General features: G+C 38.1%; 3 protein-coding genes across 5 annotated transcripts in view; all 3 read left to right on the top strand.

The window, feature by feature from the left end:
• Nucleotides 1-21,099, top strand: part of LOC134845154 (nuclear pore complex protein Nup153-like) — a 438,386-nt gene that overhangs the window by 177,098 nt on the left and 240,189 nt on the right. The window lies entirely within an intron of this gene.
• Nucleotides 1-21,099, top strand: part of LOC134844771 (WD repeat and HMG-box DNA-binding protein 1-like) — a 473,647-nt gene that overhangs the window by 177,093 nt on the left and 275,455 nt on the right. The window lies entirely within an intron of this gene.
• On the top strand, nt 247-12,406 carry LOC134843836 (formin-J-like). Of its 3 annotated transcripts, none has more exons than XM_063860129.1 (3): nt 247-1,792; nt 7,640-10,998; nt 11,254-12,406. In XM_063860129.1, the coding sequence occupies exons 2-3, from the start codon at nt 7,712-7,714 to the stop codon at nt 12,308-12,310; spliced, it is 4,344 nt and encodes a 1,447-aa protein (XP_063716199.1). In that variant the 5' UTR covers nt 247-1,792; nt 7,640-7,711; the 3' UTR covers nt 12,311-12,406. The 3 variants fall into 3 exon arrangements, with proteins under 3 accessions (XP_063716199.1, XP_063716201.1, XP_063716200.1); XM_063860131.1 differs by lacking the exon at nt 247-1,792 and adding an exon at nt 2,186-2,205; XM_063860130.1 differs by lacking the exon at nt 247-1,792 and adding an exon at nt 6,674-7,166.

The following is a 21,099-nucleotide window of genomic DNA, read 5'->3' on the forward strand; positions in this document are numbered from 1 at the left end:
ATCTTTTGCTGCTAATTCCCATAAGTGCTATTTTTTAAGTTGCTCATTTTGTCTGACAGGAAAGAACAAATAGACAATTTTGTACAAAAAAATTAGATAAAATCGTTTCAAAGTTCAAACAAACGTCGACTACTTTGATAAAAAAAAGTTCAACAAAATTATCAATTACATATCTTTTACAAATAATTCACTGTTTGATTTCATTTTTTGGAAAAAATATATGCAGTTAATTTATTGCAAATTTGTATATCGCAAGAGAAATGAAAGATCCATGCAACTTCACAGCTCAATTTACTCTAGCATAAAATGTATACCAGTGGTTTAATTCACAGCCGAATTCTATATTGACCCAGTTGATTTGACCCCATTCTGCAAACGAGAATAAAATCTCAAAACCTAACAAATGAATCACATTTGTTCACGCATCATGTTCGCTCCTAAGAGCCCTGATTCCTAAGAGCCCTGAAATAAGAGCGCTCTATTTAAAAATCCCTCTATTGCAATTTGTTTCATCTAGTTTGGTGTATTTGCTCTAACTACCGATTATTTGTCAACTTTCACAATCGAAACCCAAACAATCCTGGCTTGGCAAACTGGGTTAAAAGTACGGCAAATTTCACTAATTACGATAGTTAACTGCGGGATGTCACCATTGTTAGATTTGCAAACTTTCATCAAAATACGCACCCAAAAATGGTATCAACATCTTGTTGACGAAGCTTATACTGCTATCGAATCGAATCTGACCTTTGCTATTTAACCATGTCAGCATCAAACGTTTTACAATTTGCTCAAACGGTACATGTTCAAAGAACTATGTGCCCAAAATACTTGATCACAATATAGCTCTATAGTTATCATATTCAATTTTGAGAGTTATACCTAATTTTCCAACAAGGTTATTAATAATTGTTTCCTTCTTTTCAGTTCCAAAAAAAGAAAATTTCATTCGATTAAGTAAATCATTCCCCAAACAGATCGATCAATAACCTTTTTAATTTTTTGACTCAATCTTACTATGACTCATACCTTCTTAATTTCCTTTTTGGGATCTTTCCAATTAAAGCAGGTTCTATTGTGGCTCGTTGGGGGCAAATAATACTCCTTGTTTATTTCATACACGCCCCGGGGACTGTAGGAAAACACTTTCGTCTACGAAACCACGTGAACAAAATATGTCACCACAATTTGTCATAAATAGCTCATTGCTGTTTAGATTTACTACATTGAAAAAGTCCACTTTTTGAACCTTCATTGCTAAATATTTTATTTTTGCCATAAAAATCACCGAAAATTAGATTACCTTTTTTAGTCTTTTTTTATTAAACCTAAAAGCAAACAACTTACTACATTATTGGTAGTTACGTCACTTCTTGATTCTTAGAAATTAGACCCTCTTAGTCATATCAGCTTTTTTAATTTCTGAGCACCGAAAATCGCAGATTAGGGCCTTTTACGTGGCCCAAATCGAGCCAATAATTTCAAGTTCATCCACCTTTTTTGTCTAATCCTGCTATTTTATCCTCCTAAATTCAATCAATCCAAATTCCATTAGACCCAATTCTTTTACTAGTTGAAAAATTTACAATATACCTTATCTGCACTGCAAAACTAACCCTAGTGGCGTTTTCATTCTCTACTGCACGTGAAAAAAAGGTTGCGTCACGTGATTAAACTTATCTCGCAGTGGTAACTTCCCTCCCTTTTCCTTCAGGACGTGTTTTGCGTAACCTTTCAAAAATGCTCGCCCTGTTAACCAAGCGAGATGAAAAGAAATTTCTTCGTTCTCAAGGTGAGTTTTCATTGCAATTCAAAAATGAATTCACAAGCGAAATTATCACTGCGCATTTTCAATCAAAAAATGTAAGCCTCCAATAAGATTAATTTTTCAGCACCAAAAGCTTTTTTTCTCACAACCGCAAGCCATCAATGTATTGGTCAGGGCAGGTAAAAAAGAAATAATGATGGCTCCTTTTTCAAGAAATTCGACCTTTTCAACGTATTCTGCATGATTTTCGATAACCCAGATAAAATCAAGTCTCCAGACTCAGTGGGGGTTTTAAGGGGGATGTGGTGGTCGATGTTAGAGGGCGCTCGTCTCCTCCCCCCCCCCCTTCCCCCCCCCCCCCACAAGCGAAAATTTACAACTTAGGCATATGCGTCATTCACAGTAAAATAGGTATAAGAAATTTCTTCGTTCTCAAGGTGAGTTTTCATCGCAATTCAAAAATGAATTCACAAGCGAAATTATCACTGCGCATTTTCAATCGAAAAATGTAAGCCTCCAATAAGATTAATTTTTCAGCACCAAAAGCTTTTTTTCTCACAACCGCAAGCCATCAATGTATTGGTCAGGGCAGGTAAAAAAGAAATAATGATGGCTCCTTTTCCAAGAAATTCGACCTTTTCAACGTATTCTGCATGATTTTCGATAACCCAGATAAAATCAAGTCTCCAGACTCAGTGGGGGTTTTAAGGGGGATGTGGTGGTCGATGTTAGAGGGCGCTCGTCTCCTCCCCCCCCCCCCCCCCCCCCTTCCCCCCTTCCCCCCCTCACCAACCAAAAGTCCAAAAGTCCCCCATTAATATTTTTATAACATCCTTTTTCCGCCAACCAACCATTAATTTTCTAAGGTTCTAAGGGCGTCTTTAACGCCTATATATAACTAGTATGAATAGTAGATATATAAGATATATAAGATATATAGTACTATATAGTAGAATCGTTTTTTTTCTGCGTGGGATGCTAAATGGATCTGAACGAAAATTTACAACTTAGGCATATGCGTCATTCACAGTAAAATAGGTAAATTGGAAAAAAGATTTTGTTAGAAAAAAATAAATGAAACATCGAAAAAATCAAAACAATTTCAAAAAATATTCAAATTTTTATGCAGAAGATTTTGAAATTTTTGATTCCCAAAATTTCAACCAGGAACAATCCAAAAAATTAACTTACTCGTCTAAAATTAGGTTTTTGCGGCCTGAATTGAGCATAAACACAGGGGCGAAGTTGGACTTTGCATACACAAGCGAAAATATGACTGACAACGCTACTAAGAAAAACTAAAAAAAATTTTGGTTCTACAAAATGTTTTTAGTGACGCACACTAATTATGAGTCTACATGAATGCTAAGTGACGCCAGCTAATTATAACGCATTTGCAGTACCAGTCATTTTAAAAAAAGATAATTACCAACTAACATGCCTCAATTTATAGAGCGGACCCATTTTAACTAGTATACGAAAAAGTTCATCAAAAACATCCGACCCTGTCCAGGTCCGATTTCTTATTTTGTTGCGGGTCTCCTTCCCTATCTCTACGCTACAGACCCATGCTACCTTGATGCTAAAGGGCTATTAGAGGCCCATCTACAGCTGGAGTTACCAGTTTGATATTTTTCGAGTTGTTGTACTGATGCAGGATAGAGTAGGTAGTTTAAGAAATTTAAGCATTGGGCTTCACCCAAAACCTTGGTTGTTGCTCTAATAAAAATGAGTGAAAAAAAACTTGTAACTTTGGAATTTTCACAGAAACATGTTTTTGTTCAAACTTCAATGCGTAGCAGTTTATAGACGGAGGTTTCTTACAACCCGTTGCTTTGATAAAACCTTTGATATCAGATTGAGTTGTTTTCGAGTAGTTGAAACAAGCTCAATTAAAAGTTTCAAAAAACGGTCAAAAACTCGTAACATTGACTTTTCTGATGGTCATAGCTTTCTGCCTGAAAAAATGTGAGCGTAAGCGCTAAAGCAGCGGAGCTTCCAACAACTCATTCCACTCATTGAAACCAAAATCTTAGATTTTGGTAGGGTACTTTTTGAAAAAAATCGAAGTTTCAAAAAAAACGGTCAAAAAATCAAATAATTGATTTTTCGGAGCGTTGTAATTTTCTGAGTAGAAAAAAATTGGGCGCAATCACTTAAGCAGCGGAGTTTCCAACAACCCATTCTACTCATTGAAATCAAAACATCAGAATTTGGAAAAGTACTTTTCGAGGAAAATCGAAAACTGTCAAAAACGGTCAAAAAATCAAATAATTGATTTTTAAGAGCGACGTAACTTTCTGAGTCAGAAAAATAAGGCGTAATCGATTCATAGGAGAGCTTCCCAGAACCCGTTCTACCTATTGAAACCAAAATCTCAGATTTGCGAGGGTAGTTTTCGAGAAAAGTCAAAAGGTTTGAAAAAACAGTCACAAAATCGAAAATTGATTTTTCGGAGGGTCAAAACTTTTTGTGTAGAAAAAAATTGGGCCCAATCCTTTCAGCAGTGGAACTTCTCACAGACCATTTTACTCCTTGAAACCAAACTCTCAGACTTTCTGAGGGTACTTTTCGAGAAAAATCAATAAGTTTCAAAAAACGGTCAAAAACTCGTGAAATTTACTTTTCTGAGGGTCATAGCATTTTATCTGAAAAATTTCGAGCGTAACTGCTATATCAAGGGAACTCTCCACAAACCGTCTTCTCGGTTGAAACTAAAATCTCATGTTTGGAAGGGTAGTTTTCGAGACAAGTCTAAAAGTTTCAAAAAAACGGTAAAAAATCGAAAAATTGACTTTTCTGAGGGTCATAGGTTTTTGTGAAAAAAAATGAGCGTAATAGGAATTTATTTCACTCATTGACACCAAAACCTCATATTTCGGGGGGGGGGAGTTTCCGAGAAAAAAAGACGAAGTTTCAAAAAACGGTCAAAAAGTCGAATAATTGATTTTTCGGAGCGCCCTAACTTTCTGAGTAAGAAAAAAATAAGGCGTAATTGATTATGCAGGGGAGCTTCCCACAGCCCATTCTACATATTGAAACCAAGATCTCTAATTTGGGAGGGCAGTTTTTGAGAAAAGTCAGAAGGTTGGAAAAAACGGTCACAAAATCAAAAAACTAACTTTTCTTAGGATAGTAACTTTTGTGCAAAAAAACTGAGCGTAATCCTTTAAGAAACGGAGCTTCCCACAACCCATTTCACTCCTTGAAACCAAAACTTCAGACTTTCTGAAAGTACTTTTCGAGACAAATCAAAAAGTTTCAAAAAACGGTCAAAAACTCGTAAAATTGACTTTTCTGAGGGTCAATGCTTTTTGTCTGAAAAAATTTGAGCGTAACCGCTATATCAGGGGAGCTCATCACAACCCGTCTGATCGATTGAAACTGAAATCTCACTTTTGGGAGGGTATTTTTGAGAGAGTCCAAGTTTAGAAAAAATGATCAAAAAATAGAAAAATTGACTTTTTTGAGGATTGACTTTTTTGAGGGCCATAACTGTTTACTGTTTAAAAAAAATGGGCCTAGCCGCTTATGCAGAGGAGCTTCCCACAATCTGTTCTAATCATTGAACAAAAAATTGCAGGTTTACGTGGGTAGTTTTCGAAGGCTGAAGAAAGTGGAGTACGCTAAAAAAAAGGACAGGGGAGTATGCAGGCACACGGGAGAGTGAAAAGTGGCCGGAGTTTCCATTGGTACCACTCTTCTGAAAATTGGTAGTCGTTTTTGAGAAAAACGAAAATTTTCCAAAGCGTCTCAAAAAAAAGCAATGAAAAAAACGCGATCCCATAGGTTTTCATAATACCTGTTTTTATCAAACAGGAATTTGTAATATAATAGTTTGTGTTAATATCCTTAGCATTGGCGGTATTTGATATCTGGTTACTGATCAAAATGAACACTTTCAAAATGAACACATTTTGTCGCAACAATATTTGCGTAGCAACAATATTTGCGACTTAGGTTGGAGAAAAAAAGTGAGTTCGTACTATAACACAAGCAATGCTTGTGTAGTAAACTATTGTAAACCTGCTCGCTCGCCTTTATTTGTTCAAAATTAGGCCAAAATTTTCAAACTAATTTTTCTTAACTCTGGAAAGTTTTTTAATATCGTTCGAATCACAACTGACTTTAATATGATATAACACTCAACGTAGTCCGATGAAATTTTGTGGTATCTGATTGTGCGTGGAAAAAAAGAACAAAAAAACTAATACACACCCGAACACAAAGTTCGTCCCCATTTTCAATGGTGGGAACAACAAATATCAACCCATACGTTAAGTTCGAATCTAAAATTTTTATTGAACCAAGAAAACACTAACAATGATCCGTTTTGTTGAATCAATCAGTTGTCACTTTAAAGCTATGGGCAATAAAATCCTCACGTAAATATATAGTTTACCCAAACCACAAGCCATTCCAACATACTATGGTACTATTTTCATGGGATTTGGGTTTGAAATGTGAACGCCTGAATAGCACATGTTTGCTAGTTTAGAAACAAGCTTTTCTTGTTACTGGTATGTTCCAGCAGTCGGTTATGTAAGCAGTTTGAAATTGGGTTCCAGCTTAAAATACTGGGACTGCTGTTTGTAAGACATGCCGAACATGAGTTAGGATAACATTATTTCGATCAAATTTCTTTGAAGCGGCTGCACTCAATATTCCCAAATTGGACTCGTGATTTGAATCAACAATTATTTCGATCCAATTTCTTTGAAGCGGCTGCACTCAATATCCCCAAATTGGACTCGTGATTAGAATCAACAATGGAAAATGAAAAATATAAAAACTAAGTTCTATAAAAAAAATCAAATTTCTGCTAATTGATACTTATGCCATCGAGCGTTGAGTTAAGGAACCTTCATAAACACGAATAAATTTTCATATTAACTTATCATTTGGTGAAGTTACATGAAGTTAGCTAAAATTCGACTCATACCTTCATTTCTTATCATTTTACCAAATGCGTCTCCACGGGGTAATGGGAACCAAGTTAGATAAACAAGTAAATAAGTTGGGCAAAAGATTTCACAAAGCAACTCCAACCTCACATTCCCAATTTCCTTTCAACCCATGGTCTGAACGCAGAACGGTCTGGGAAATTTATGGAAAAGGAAATACATTCTTATATATATGGGCTATAATTTTAAGGTATTGTGATCTAAATATCACGTAATTTGGCGGCAATACATTTAAGCTCGTAGCTTAGCTGTTATTCCACGCAAGTTTATACCTTGCGGTAGCTTATAGTCCATAGTCATTTATTCCTAGCATATTGTACAAATTATCAAAAATAACCAATACTGGCAAATACATGAAGATTTTGAACCGAGTTAAAAATTTCCGGTTTTATGCTAACTTTCTCACTTTGAGAAAGATTTTATGGCCATTTAAGGTGAGCTTTTTCAACGCTTGACGAGAACAATTTTGATGCCAGTTTGTAAAATGAGTCAACGCTAAAAATATTGTACCAAACACGATTTTCATTTTGAAGCAGGCCTACTTGGAGTTTTAACTGGTATGAAGTACGAAACTATTTGTGACTACTTTTGGTAGTTCACACATTTTTTCAATCAAATTGGTAATGAAAAGATAACACTTCAAATTTTAGTCACATAATTAGAATTGACACAAGTTTAGTTACCAAATCAAGCTTTAATTGATAGTGTCACAATTAGTTCTACCTACAAAGTGCGAAAACTCGAAGAAAAAAATTGCATTTGTTATAAGATAACTACCATCGAATAGCTATCCTACCTATTACTTTTGGAAAAAAAATACGTCTGCTTGATATTACTTTTGTGTTAATTTATAAAAATTAAATAACATCATTTCCATATTCCAATTAAAATTTTGTTTATGTTGCAGGCAGATTATCTGTACAAACAAGCGTGAACAACATCCAAATCGCACTAGATAATACATACACACCCCTCGATTATGCCTGTTGCGCCGTACCAAATTCACCGTCAGAGACAGAAATTAGATCTCAGTCGCTGTCGCTCATTTGAAAACAACCTGTGCGACGAAACCACAAATTCAGATCAATCCTCCCCTGTCAAACCAATCAGCCGTCAATTAGTCACGCCTTACACGCCAATTCCAATGGCTATGCCATCCGATCACGCGGCAGGATCGCCGGTAGGCATTCTGAAAAACGGCGCATCACGTCGCGATGACTCACCACTAGCATCTAAACAAGAAGATCTATCTGACAACGAAAGCTCTTACTCAAATTTATCCGCAAATAATGGCCAACAACCACAAAACGTTCACAAATTAAGCCAGAAATCCTCCTTTCATTTTCCATTCAAGTCAGAAAGATCGAAAACTACAAATGACGTATTTGCGAACAATAACGATTGTGGATCGTCATCATCATCAGGCGCACAACATTCGGGAGGCTCGAACCACAAACGGCAGAACTCATTTTTAACCAAGAAGATTTCTAAAATTATCCAAAGCACTAAAACTAGTGTCTCAGATCAATGGCACAAACGACGAACGGCCAGTACACGCCATGATTCGGACCGACATGACTCACCGATGCGAAGCAGCGAACAAAGAAATCGGAATGAAAACGACTCGCGATACAGATCGGCCGATTTGCTTCTCGAAGAAGATGAATTTCAAAACAACCGAGCTCCTAATCGATTGAAAAGCAGCTCATTTGACAATATTTTAAGTTCAATCAACAACAGGTATTTCACTATTCAAAGGAAGTCTAAAAACATTGATATCAACGAGGCACTAATTATGAAAATTGTTCACGAGCAGCATAAATCGAAGGAGGAGGCGGAACAATTAATCAAACTTCAAAGACTAGAAAGCTTAGAAATTGACCGCCCTGTATTTAGCTATTCAGTCTACAATATAAGTCCAACTGGACGAAGACAAAGCAAAAAGCAGAATCTTCAAATCGACTTAGATCAAGAGAGTTTGATTATAATAGGTCGCGGCTGCGTCGAAAGTGAAATTTGGCTGTCTGATGTTAAAAATGTCGAAAGAAAAACGTTCATTAACGCTTCTAGCGATCATTGTATTTTAATCGAGGTTCAAAACGAGGAAAATTTATTGCTTGAGACTGAAAATGCAGAAAATCGTGAAGAAATAATTTGCAGGCTGAAATCATTTTTAAACCAAAAGCACGGAACTGAAGAATCGTTTTCGGGCATTTTGGAAAAGAAGTCCAAAAGTTTGAATATTTGGAGCAAAAAAGAGGTTCATCTTGAAGGCTCGAAACTCTACTATCGCAGTTTAGTCAGTCAGAAACAAAACTACAAGCGATCTATTGATATTGCAACCGGAAAAGCAGTTATAACATCAAACCCAATTAATTGTCAGATTCGAATCAACGACGGTTTCACGACTTTTGTTTTTCGAGAGCCAAATATGAATCATATGGTGTTTAATAACTGGGTGAGTAAACTAACCAATGCCCAAAATCTTAACTTAAATGAAGTTATAAGACAAAGAGACCAACAACTAAGACCTGAGGGTCTTTTTGAACGACTATTCGAAGAAATTTACGCCGTGAAGTTAGACTCAAAAGCATCCAGTTATCATTTAAGCAGAATGGAAGACTTTTTAAAACAATTGCAGCAAAATATGGCAGAGAGGAGACCTTCAAACGTTTCTAGTAAAAGCGGATCAGTTGTTCTGTTGACTGAAAATCTGCAGATAAATCCCAACGGAAGTTGTGCGTCGTCAGTAGGAGCTGCAAGTAGTGCTAAAGAATCATCAGTTGAAAACTCGCCCTTTATTGCCAGTGAAAATAATTCTGTTCACCAATTATCTCTGGACATCAGCGCAATAAGCAGCTCTGGAAACGAGAAAAAAGATTCGACCAAAAGTGAAATCGAAAACAACAGAACTTCGAACGTTTACCTTGAACTAGAAAGTGTGACTTATTGTCCCGAAGAAACATATGAAAATTATTTAAAACCTGTTGAAAAACTAATAACCGAAACAGAATCAAATTTGAGCCAGAAATCAGAAGTTTCGCCCAATTTTCCACCACCTCCGGAACCTTATCAAAACATTTCTCCAAACATATCCAATCGGAGTTCGGCTATTACGAAAACCAGTGAACCAGTTTTAGAATCGGATTACAGTACTTTAGAACCTGACCCAAATGAGCCAATAGGAATTGTGCTAAATGACGACTTGCCTCTGAAAAGATCCGAAGATTCTCGAGGCGACTCGGATAGCCGACCTCAGTCAGTTTATGACAACCTAAATACAGAACCGTCAGATGAAGAAAACAAATCACAGCCTAGATCAGATTATGAAAACATGAGTGAAAACGAGGTCGCCAAAACGGAACAAGCAAATAGCTCTCATACAGCTGAAACAGAAGAAAACTTACCTCAAAAAGCGTATGATAGCAACGTGATCAGTTTGATTACTGAAGAACCGAACGAGAACCATTACGTAATACTTGAAGATATTCTAGACGAAGAGCAAGAAGAAAAAGCGAATGACAGTCCTTATTGCAACGATGAAAAACAACCTGAGCCAGTTAGTTTATCCTCACCTACGCCTTCCATCGTCGGCAGCGAACGCTCCGATAATTTGACAATCGAAAACAGCTCGGAACAAAGATCGACTCCTGAAACTCTAGAAGCGTTCACTAGTGGCTCTGAGGTGTCAGGGCCTATTTTAAAATCAGATCACTCACCGAGACCCGAAAGCTTGAGCCAAATTTTACCACCTGCGAGATTAGGAGGGAGCATAGAACCGGGATCCCCGAAGTCTTTTCCATCGCCGCCATCGCCCATAAGACCACCAGTTCCTCAACCACCTGTGGTCGTTCAACCCCCAACTCCAGTTTCGATTGGTCCACCACTACCTCCCATGCCTCCTCCGCCACCTCAATTTGGAGGGGGACCACCTCCACCTCCACCACCTTTTGGAGGAGCACCACCACCACCTCCCCCGCCCGCTCCCAAATTGCACTCGCGCAAAAGTTTTCTCGGCAGCAAAAAGGGGCCAAGCTTGAAAGCAATTCATTGGAAAGCAATTTCGGGAAATGATAAAATCGACTCATCGCTTTGGAAAGGCGCTGCTAAAAATGTCACTATAAGCGAAGCTGAAAAGAAAAAGTTGGAGTCACTTTTCAAAGTTGAAGCTAACGTAAGCAAAAAGAAGACGGCTAGAAGTTCCAACACGAAAGTGGTTTACAATTTGGATCAAAATAGAGCCAGGAATTTGGAGTTGTTCATCAAGTAAGTTTCCAAAGCAAATTTTTGCGAATATATATTTTTCTAGATACTGTCTATATTAAAGTTAGAATAATTAAGACAATCTAAGACGTCTAAGCTAGAAATAATCCATTGTTTCAGGAGATTTAGAGCTGGGTAAAATTTAAAATCACCTTTAGGTTCACTGTGAGAATACAAAAATTAGAACATTTGTATCATGCTAGTTAGACGATTAGGACATCATCAGGATAAACAAATTGTTTATTGCTTTTTTTTCAGGCGGAAAGAGTTCGATTTGGACGAGAACCTTCTCAACATGTACTTTTCGCTCACTGATGTTGAGAGCCAAACTCACTTTCTGCAACAAATCCGAGACTTTCAACCTTCAGACGCAGATTTGAAACACTTCTCAAATCTAACCGAAGACCAATTATCCGATCTTCCCGCAGTGCATAAAAACATGGCTATAATCTGCAAAATTCCTAACTTCAATCTCAAATTGGATATTCTACACTCGGTAACTGAGATTCGAGATCAGTGTTTACAAGTAGAAACAAACATTCAAGCCGCTTTAGGCGTTTGTCGAAACTTGCAATCTAATGAGAAGCTGCATACTTTGCTGCAATTCTGTCTTTCAGTGGGAAACCTTTTAAATGAAGGTGCCAGAAAGCCAAAAGCAGAAGCATTTTCAATTATGGATTCCTTGCCCCGCTTTATTGATGTGAAAAGCACTTCGCCTGATTATACTTTGCTTAATTATATTGTAGATCTAATCAACTCAGAAAACCCAGCAGTTTTGGAAGTGACCGAAGAAATTGACATGAGAAACGTGGAATTTCTAACAGGAGATTTGTCACCGAAACCGCCAAAAACTGGAAAACGAGATGGATTCTACATGCTTAAAACGCCTGTTGAGTTTCTATCTAAGAGCTCAGCAAAAGCTCAGGAGTCAGTAGTGAAAATAAAGGAAATGCAATTTGTTGCTAATCAGTTGGACTTCCCTACTGAAAATTGCCCAGAGAAATTTTTTGTAGAGCAAGTTCAAAAACTTCTGCAACTTGACTGTGTTTTCCAAATTATCAAATGCAAAGACCTTCTTTGCGAATTGGAAAAGAGCTACAACAGTTTGCTGACGTTTTTTGCCGAGGACAAATCAACCGACCCAGCTCAATTGTTTTCGGTTTTCAACAGTTTTTTAGCCAGTGTTTCTCACATAAAATCTCAGATGAGATCCAGGTCGGAATCTCCGAGAAGGCCAAAAAATAGTTCGGGCGGCAGTAACAAAGATGCTGCATTTTTGAGTGAGTTGACACAAGCGACTCGCAAACTAAAATAATTTTCACATATTTCAATCATTTATATTTAAACATTTGTATTTATATTTTGAATAGCAAATACAATTGACTAGCTTTAATTCACTTCATCTTTTAAACGTTTTGATCAATTTCTATACTTAAAGGGACAAACCCCAAATCGCTAAGTAGCTGAATTCAATATTTGCATGAACTGACATATACCCGAATCCAAAGTTCCTCCACAACAGTTTCGATATTTGGAATAGTAACCAAGGCAACTTCATGTTTTTGAAAACTGTGAATAAAGCAACGGTATGTGTTGTGACCACTTAAACTTATTATGAAATTTCAAAATTTTATGACCACTCTTCAGTTGAAAGAGTATGTTTTCTCGTTGCAATATTTTGTACGTTATGTACTACATTTGGTGATTTGGTGTTATCTGTGTTAGCTAAAAATGAGAACCAGTTTTATAGATAGATAAAAGCCAGATGATCCGCTTATAGCACACAAGGTCAATTGATCCCAATTAATTTTGCAAAGCAAATTGAGAAAAAAAAAGCAACTTACACAGCAAATTGAGAAAAAAAAACAACTTACACAACTTAAAAAAAAACAGCCTCGCAAACATTAGCGAGAACGCGGCAAGAAAGCAGCTCTATAAAAAGCAATCAAGAAAAATTAGAAATAAGCTTCGAATTAGCGAACAAATCGGCTACGTCTGAGATTCGAACATGCGACATCGATATTAACAGTCTCTCACCCTCACCACTCAGCCACGAAAATTAAATTGTTAACAAAAACTAGGACATAAAGCAGATAACAGATGGTACGCAATTTCCAATGCTACAGTGAAATTTGCAATAATACACTGAGCTTACGCTAGTGTAAACACAGAAATGAAGCTGATCTTCGCACCACTTCGTTTGTGAAACTACGTGAAAAACGTTGCATTCAAACAACCTACATGCTCTACAAGAAAAATTGAGGTAACGAAAAGATCCTGTCCGTGAATTGCTAACCAACTAAGATCAAAACGAAGGAAACAAATAGAAAAATACAAATGACTGTATAAGTTTCAAAAAAAAAATTCCGCAAGAAAAAAAATTGCAAAATGGTTTTTTTTTAAATCCCAAGGCTTCTAAAACAACCCAATAACATCAAATTTATCTAATTTGAAGTTGAAATGCTACTTAAGGATAGCTGGATTACAAAAAATTCATAAAAAATACGAGAAAAAAAAACAAAACGAACATTTATTAGTTTTCTATAAATTTGGCTAAAAAGAGCTGCACTCCTGAATCTCGTGTGAAACTTACCACATATCTCCGTAGACAAATCAACCATGTCAAAATTGCAAAAAAAAATTCTCTGGAAAATAAGGAATCTTTTTCGAAATCGTTTTGACAAATTAAACACAGAGGACACAAATATTAGCAAGAAGATTACAAAAATCAGCCTTATAAAACGAATTACGAAAAATAGAAATAAGCTTCGAATATGTAATACTTTAATAGATATCGGATTTGAACCTGCAAACTCAAGATTTGGAGCCTCACGCGCTGCCCTCTTGGCTGCGAGCACTTACAATCGGCAAACACTATCCAAAAATAAAGCAGCTACACATGCTAATAAATTGCCATTGCCATGCAGCAAAAGTGGCACCAAATACAAATTAGACACAATTTAGCATGTAATAATTTGGAATAAAACAAACTGAAGGTATACACACTAACTTGGAATCCACACTAGCATGTTATAAATTGGAAAGCATAAAATTACATTTTGTATAAATTATGCATTTCAAAAAATTGCGAGATGTATTGAAGAAGAAAAATTCTGAAATCAAGTTTTTTAATTTCAATTTTTTCTTTTCAAACAGACAACTGACAACTTTTGAGTGTACAAAAACAAAAAAAATGCACTAATTTTACCATCTGGAAAATGAAGAAAAAAAGTGAAAAAATTAAGAAAAAGTTACAGAAATAAAAACAACTGGCAAGTCAGCCGACAAAATTGAGACAAAATAAAAAAACCAGACAAAAATTTTAATTCTATCTGAACCCTTTTTTCAGCAGTAGACCCAGTATCGCTCCAGTAGTTCTAGCTAAAACTCCAGTTAAACTACTATTAAAATGGCACAGAGTTTCCGACTAGTTTTTTTTTTGAAAAAAAAAAACAGGCGAAGCAGATCTTTCAAACGACGCAAAATGAGTTTACTCAGCTGATTCAAATAAAACCGAAGCAATTGTTGCCCTTCAAAACTTTTCAGCCAAAAGAGAGCATACAAAAAATTGAGATGCAATAAATTTACAAAATACAGGAAAAATTCAAAAAAAAATTCATTGGCAATAACAAGTTACTTTGCTTACAACTGAAAAAAATCCAAGTTGGGCAATTCGGCCAAAAAATCATGCATACAAACAAACGGAGGACAATTTTTTTGAATATAAATTAGGTCTAGACGTAGTATTTACCCCTAGAGTAAGTGTGCCGCAACTGTTAAAAAATTTCCATTCATTCTAAGAACAAATGATTCAACTTATTAAGATAACAAATGATTCAACTTGTTTAGTTACACTAACTGTTAACCTGAAAAAAATCTTTATAACAATTTGAAAACGCTTTAAGTTATTTTTTGGGCATTGTCTGGGGAGAACATCAGAGCATGGTCTGAGGAGAGCAGCTTCTACGAAGATCAGTAATTATCTTAATGGCTTCGAGAATAAGTCCTTTTTCTTAACCTCCGTCCGTCCCCTCAAAAAATAAAATTTTTTAATAAACAAATTTTCGTAATATTTGTACCTTTTGAGACTTTTGCAAAAAAAATGTGTTTATGGACTATAACTGGGGTTAATGTTGCAGTTGTAGCTACAGCGATCTCTGTTTTGAGCTGATTATGTTGCAGACCTAGAAGGGGCAATGGAATTTTTTGTTTATGCCCAATTATGATGATGATAGCATAGTATTTACCCCAAGGTCTCTAGCGGCTAAAACTTTGTACACCGTATTTTCCAATGGTAAAATTTTCAACCTCGTGTTGACGGCTACCCTGTATTGCAGGCTCAAAATTTTATGCAGGCTCTGGAGGTCAAGTTTTTCCGGCGACAGGAGAACTGAAAGAAATTCCATGCCAGACTCATGAGGGAATTTCAGTTAACAAGTAAGATCTAATTCTCGATAGTAAGAGACGTAGGGTGAACTCGGCAGTGAAAGAGATTGTCGATATCAAGATTCTCAAGAACAACTTGGGTAGACATTGGGTAAAATATTGTTTTATTTATGATGGTAGCTTTTGAAGTGAGTTGAGTAACCTGCTCGGAGTTGTGAAAGAGAACTTTCGGTTTTCCGGTCAAATTTGAGCTAATTTGATGAACTTGTTGGTGGTATTCTGCCAAGCATTTAAGAACTTTCGTTCAAACTATGTGTACTTTAGTGGTGTGAGGCTTGTTCTCAACCTTCTGTACCATTTGCACAGCAATCGGCTACTGTTGTTGAACTTAGCAATTAACAAAATATGATTTCATCGATTAGAACAGACTGCGTATAATTCATTCTACATTTGATACGGCAGATGATAGCACAACTAGCCCAACTTGAGAGAATTGAATTACCGAGCCCCATAAAAAAAGTTAACTTTAGATCTCCACTTTTTGCGTCAATCTCACTTTCGTTTGCGTAATTTGAGCTCAGCTTGGAACCAAAACTGAAAGAGCGTTAAAAGTTCAACGTCAAAAGTGTTAAAACTCAAACAGCCACATCAGAAAACCGGGGTGAAAAATCTATGAAAAAATCAACCTTAGTAAATCAAACTTCAGTACCTTCATTAACACTGAAACTAATTGACAAACCTGACGTGTATTCGAAAGATAATCAGACAAGATAAAAAAGATTTAAATTTAGAAAAACTTGTGAAAATTAAAACTAAGAAAAAAGACGAAAAAAAAACATTCTACGTTCTAAAGTATCAAAAATGGCATCCAGTATCAGACAAAAATGACCACAATCTAAATTAAATTAAGAAAAGTCCTACTTGCCTGGTTACAAAAGTCTCATCAGCGATTGATATGCGCAGAAAAACTACTTCAAGGATGGTGTCTAGATACAGCTTCAAAAATATTTGCTTTGGCCCAATGTAACACAGAGGCAAGGCGAAGCTCAGCGCCAATTATAATTATGAAAAACATTATTTATGTATAATCGGAAAAGAAACACAAAATATGGCAGGTAACAAATATTTGCCTTTGTGAGAAACTGATGCAAGCTAAGAAACCATTTAAAGAAATGGGGAAAACTGGCCTTTCTCGGTTGTTACAAGACAATAGCTCCTGCATTGTTTTCGAATCACGTAAGATGCAATTAGCATAATTGTTGTGATAAACTTGTTAAATAGTTTTAGAGACGAAAATTGAACTCCATTCATCCAATATCAATGGCAGTACATGTCTAAACCACAGATCTATAGATTAAACTCAAATTACAGATCCAGCAGAGAAGAAGCCCAGATCAATTCTAAGTCCATACGAGGAAGAAGGCGACAAATTCGAATTAGAAGATGAAATTGTTTCTTCATGGTTTGGTCCCGGCAAGAGGGAAGAAGCGCAGATCCGTCAAGGAGAACAAAAGCCAAACCAGGGGGGGGTACTGAGGCTCAGCAGTGGGTTTAGCCTAGGCTACACTGCTGAGTCCAATACCCCTATCAAACCCGCCGGAGGAGTAGCCGACCACCGGAGGAGAAACAAGGCGATAACGGGACAAAGGCACGCGTTAGCGGCAATCCGACTTGGACTGTTGCACGACGTGGAGAAGAACCCGGGTCCATCAAAGACCTGGAAGTGCACGAAGTGTCGGAAGGGGATAACACGCAAAACGTGGTCGGTCAAATGTAACGGTTGCAGCGAATGGATCCACTGGGACTGCACAAAACAAGGGGAGGATGGAAGATGGTCCCCATCGTTCCTAGGTGAATGCTGCCAACCGATACAAGAAGAGCCGGCGGAGACAAGCGGTAAACTGTTGCGAAGACAGAAGCAGCGAAGACGTAGGAGAGGAAGAAGGAAGATTCTACGGGAAGAAAAATGGTCAAATACCGCGAAAACTCTGGACAAGCACAAGTTTACCAAAATCTGGACATGGAATGTCAGGAAGGCACGAGCTAGCTTCCCAAGAAGGGGCAGGTTTTGCGAGATGTTAAGGGAAATTGCAAAATCTGAAGTGGAGCTAGTGCTTTTCTCGGAAATGAACGAGGAGACTCCTGGCATTAAGTGGATTAAGTCAAAAGAACTCTATGGAGTACTCGTCCATGGGAAATGCAGTGGAGTCTTCTTAAGAGACCTATGGGCCGTAAACTGGCGCGACCAAGGTTGCCAACGAGAATGCGGAAAAAGGAGCATCTCGGTCTGCGTGGACGGCACAAAACTTATAGCTCTCTATCAGCCATTGTGGAATAGCGACCCCGAAGTCTTTAAGGAGTACCGTGAGGAGCTTAGCAGTCAACTCCAGACCAGGAAAGCAAGAGACATTTTGGTCATAGGAGGTGACTTCAACGCGACAGTGGGAGATATCCAGGTGCGCGAGGCGGACGAAGCTGCGGGCCAGTTTGGTCTAGGGAAGACCAACAGAGCAGGAAGAGATCTAATTGACTGGTGTCATGAGCACCAACTCTGCTGGGTGAACAGTTTTTTCCGTCACAATAATAGGGGCACTTGGAAAAACCCTGCCTACCATACATGGCACGAATTAGATGGTTTTGTCATGAAGCAGTCGCAAAGGAGTCGAGTTGCAAGGGGCATAAGAACCATCAACACCAGGTGTAAACTCTCGGACCATGAGCCCAAGAGCATGTCATGCAACCTACAGTGGAGGTCGAAAGGCTTTGGTCAAAGGAAGCCACAAGCAGTTATCAACTGGGACAAGCTAAGGGAACAAGGCCCGAAAACAGAGTACGAGAAAGGTGTTGATGAAGGCTTAAGCGCAGTACAAGGTGAAGTTGATTGGAAGGCAAAACGCCTGGAGAAGGATATCACCTTCGCCGAATTCACTGAGCAGCTGGAAAGAATAAGCAACGGAGCGCCGGGCAACGATGGTATCAGAATGGACGGCATTAAATGCCTTAGCAGAAACGCCAAAATAGCCCTATACAACTGCATAACCAATCTCCTAGGTACCAGTCCATCGGACTCGCCAGATGATTGTAAAGAGGGCTGGATGATACCACTGCATAAAAAGGTTGCAAAAAACTGTCTGGACAACTACCGTGGGGTATGTCTCCTACCATTGGCAAGCAGGATCAAAGCAAGGCTCTTTGCCACAAGGATAAGAAGATGGGCAGAAGAGATCGGCGCCATGGATGAGAATCAAAATGGCTTTCGTAGCGGCCGCTCTACAGCAGATGCTACGCAAGTTGTCCTGCGAGTGGACGAGGAGACAAGAAGAGTGCTAGGTTGTTGTCAACAAATTGATGAAAGGCGCCCCGGGGCAACCCTCTTAGACATTACAGAAGCGTACCCAAGAACCAACAGGCAACTCCTATGGAGAATTCTGGAGCGCCTAGGCGTCACTTCGAGTGTCTTGGAAATAATCGAAGGCCTCCATGAGAAAACCTGTTACAGGGTCAAGGGTAAAGAGGGCCTCAGTGAGAACTGGAGGCCACAGCGAGGACTGAGAGAGGGATGTGCAACATCACCAATCCTGTATAACATCTACCATACTCAAGCGGTCCGACTAGCACAAAAATGCGGGAACAAAAGGCAGTGAGTAACGACGAAGAGTACGGCCTTGCGTGGAGCTGGAGACCCGGCAATAGCTTACCCCCCGTAGATACACGGAGAACGACGAGAAGTAGTACACAAGAGAAGTTCATCTTAGTGGACTCCTTGTTCGCGGACGACTCAACCCTTATTGGCTGGAACAGTGAGCTGAGGGAAGGCAAGACAGCTTTCAAGGAAGCCCTCGCCCAGTTCGAAGAAAAGTGCCACGATGGCAAGGAGGAAAACATATCCTTCGCTTCTGAGGCAGCCAATAAAACAAGGATGCTAGGGACACGAATCGGTAAAAATGAAGACAAGGCTGCTCGGATAAAAAGAGGGTACTGCGCGTGGTACAAAATCAAACGGTGGTTATGGAAATCTACCTTATCAAAACGTACCCAAGCTATCGTAGTGCAAGCCACAGTTGAGTCTACAATGCTATTTGACTCAGCTGTGAGGCCATGGTCAAAGACAGACATAAATAAGATGCAAAGCGTGGTGGACAAGGCGTATCGGCATATTTGGAATGGAGGAAGAGGTCTTGCCTTGATACGCATGCAGGAAACCAGCACAAACTCGTATCAAATAAGGAAAGAGTTGGGAATACCATCAATTCGGTGCAAAATAGAAAAACGAGCCCTGGAACGAATAGGACACATTCTGCGAATGCCCAATACCAGGACAGTGAAAAGAGTCGTCCTAGGACACTGGAAAATGGAGCCGACACAACAGGGCACCCTGCGCAATGGTCTTATTTCATACTGGAGGAAGCTAGTTAAAGAGATGGGAAAGGATTGGACAGACCTCGAGAACCTCACCCGCGACAGGAAAAAGTGGAAGATACTGACTAAGGAACGGATGCAATTCATTGAGAACTGGGAAAATGAAATGTGCAACGTAAATGGAAGACAGGAAAAGCCCAGAAGATCACAGTATACTGAAGACTCAAGGGGGAATGTCTATAAATGTAGATGGGAAGGATGTGAGCGAGTGTGCGCCAGTAAGGGTGGAAGGACACAACATGAAAGGAAAATGCACCACGAGCGTCTCACGACCTTCACATGCCCGCATTGCATGCGCACGTTCAACTTTTTTCTTTTCAAACAGACAACTGACAACTTTTGAGTGTACAAAATCAAAAAAAATGCACTAATTTTACCATCTTAAAAAAAGTGAAAAAATTAAGAAAAAGTTACAGAAATAAAACAACTGGCAAGTCAGCCGACAAAATTGAGACAAAATAAAAATTTTTAATTCTATCTGAACCCTTTTTTCAGCAGTAGACCCAGTATCGCTCCAGTAGTTCTAGCTAAAACTCCAGTTAAACTACTATTAAAATGGCACAGAGTTTCCGACCAGTTTTTTTTTGAAAAAAAAAAACAGGCGAAGCAGATCTTTCAAACGATGCAAAATGAGTTTACTCAGCTGATTCAAATAAAACCGAAGCAATTGTTGCCCTTCAAAACTTTTCAGCCAAAAGAGAGCATTCAAAAAATTGAGATGCAATAAATTTACAAAATACAGGAAAAATTCAAAAAACATTGGCAATAACAATTTACTTTGCTTATAACTGAAAAAAATCCAAGTTGGGCAATTCAGCCATAAAATCATGCAAACAAACAAAAGGCGGACAATTTTTTTGAATATAAATCAGGTCTAGACGTAGTATTTACCCCTAGAGTAAGTGTGCCGCAACTGTTAAAAAATTTCCATTCATTCTAAACCAAGATAACAAATGATTCAACTTGTTTAGTTACAAACTGTTAACCTGAAAAAGGTCTTTACAACAATTTGAAAACGCTCTGAGTTATTTTTTGGGCATTGTCTGGGTAGAACATCAGAGCATGGTCTGAGGAGAGCAGCTTCTTCGAACATCAGTAATTATCTTATTGGCTTCGAGAATAAGTCCTTTTTCTTAACCTCCGTCCTTCCCCTCAAAAAAAATAAACATTTAATAAACAAATTTTCGTAAAATTTACACCTTTTGAGACTTTTGCAAAAAAAAATGTGTTGATGGACTATAACTGGGGTTAATGTTGCAGTTGTAGCTACAGCGATCTCTGTTTTGAGCTTCCGATTGA

The sequence above is a fragment of the Symsagittifera roscoffensis genome, chromosome 4, assembly GCF_963678635.1.
Source record: "Symsagittifera roscoffensis chromosome 4, txSymRosc1.1, whole genome shotgun sequence".
NCBI lineage: Eukaryota > Metazoa > Xenacoelomorpha > Acoela > Convolutidae > Symsagittifera > Symsagittifera roscoffensis.

What these genes read in the sequence shown, in the direction of transcription:
- LOC134843836 (XM_063860129.1), top strand. Translation starts at nt 7,712, where the DNA reads ATGCCTGTTGCGCCGTACCAAATTCACCGTCAGAGACAGAAATTAGAT. An exon ending in AATTTGGAGTTGTTCATCAA is followed by an intron (nt 10,999 to 11,253) that starts GTAAGTTTCCAA and finishes CTTTTTTTTCAG; the next exon opens with GCGGAAAGAGTTCGATTTGG.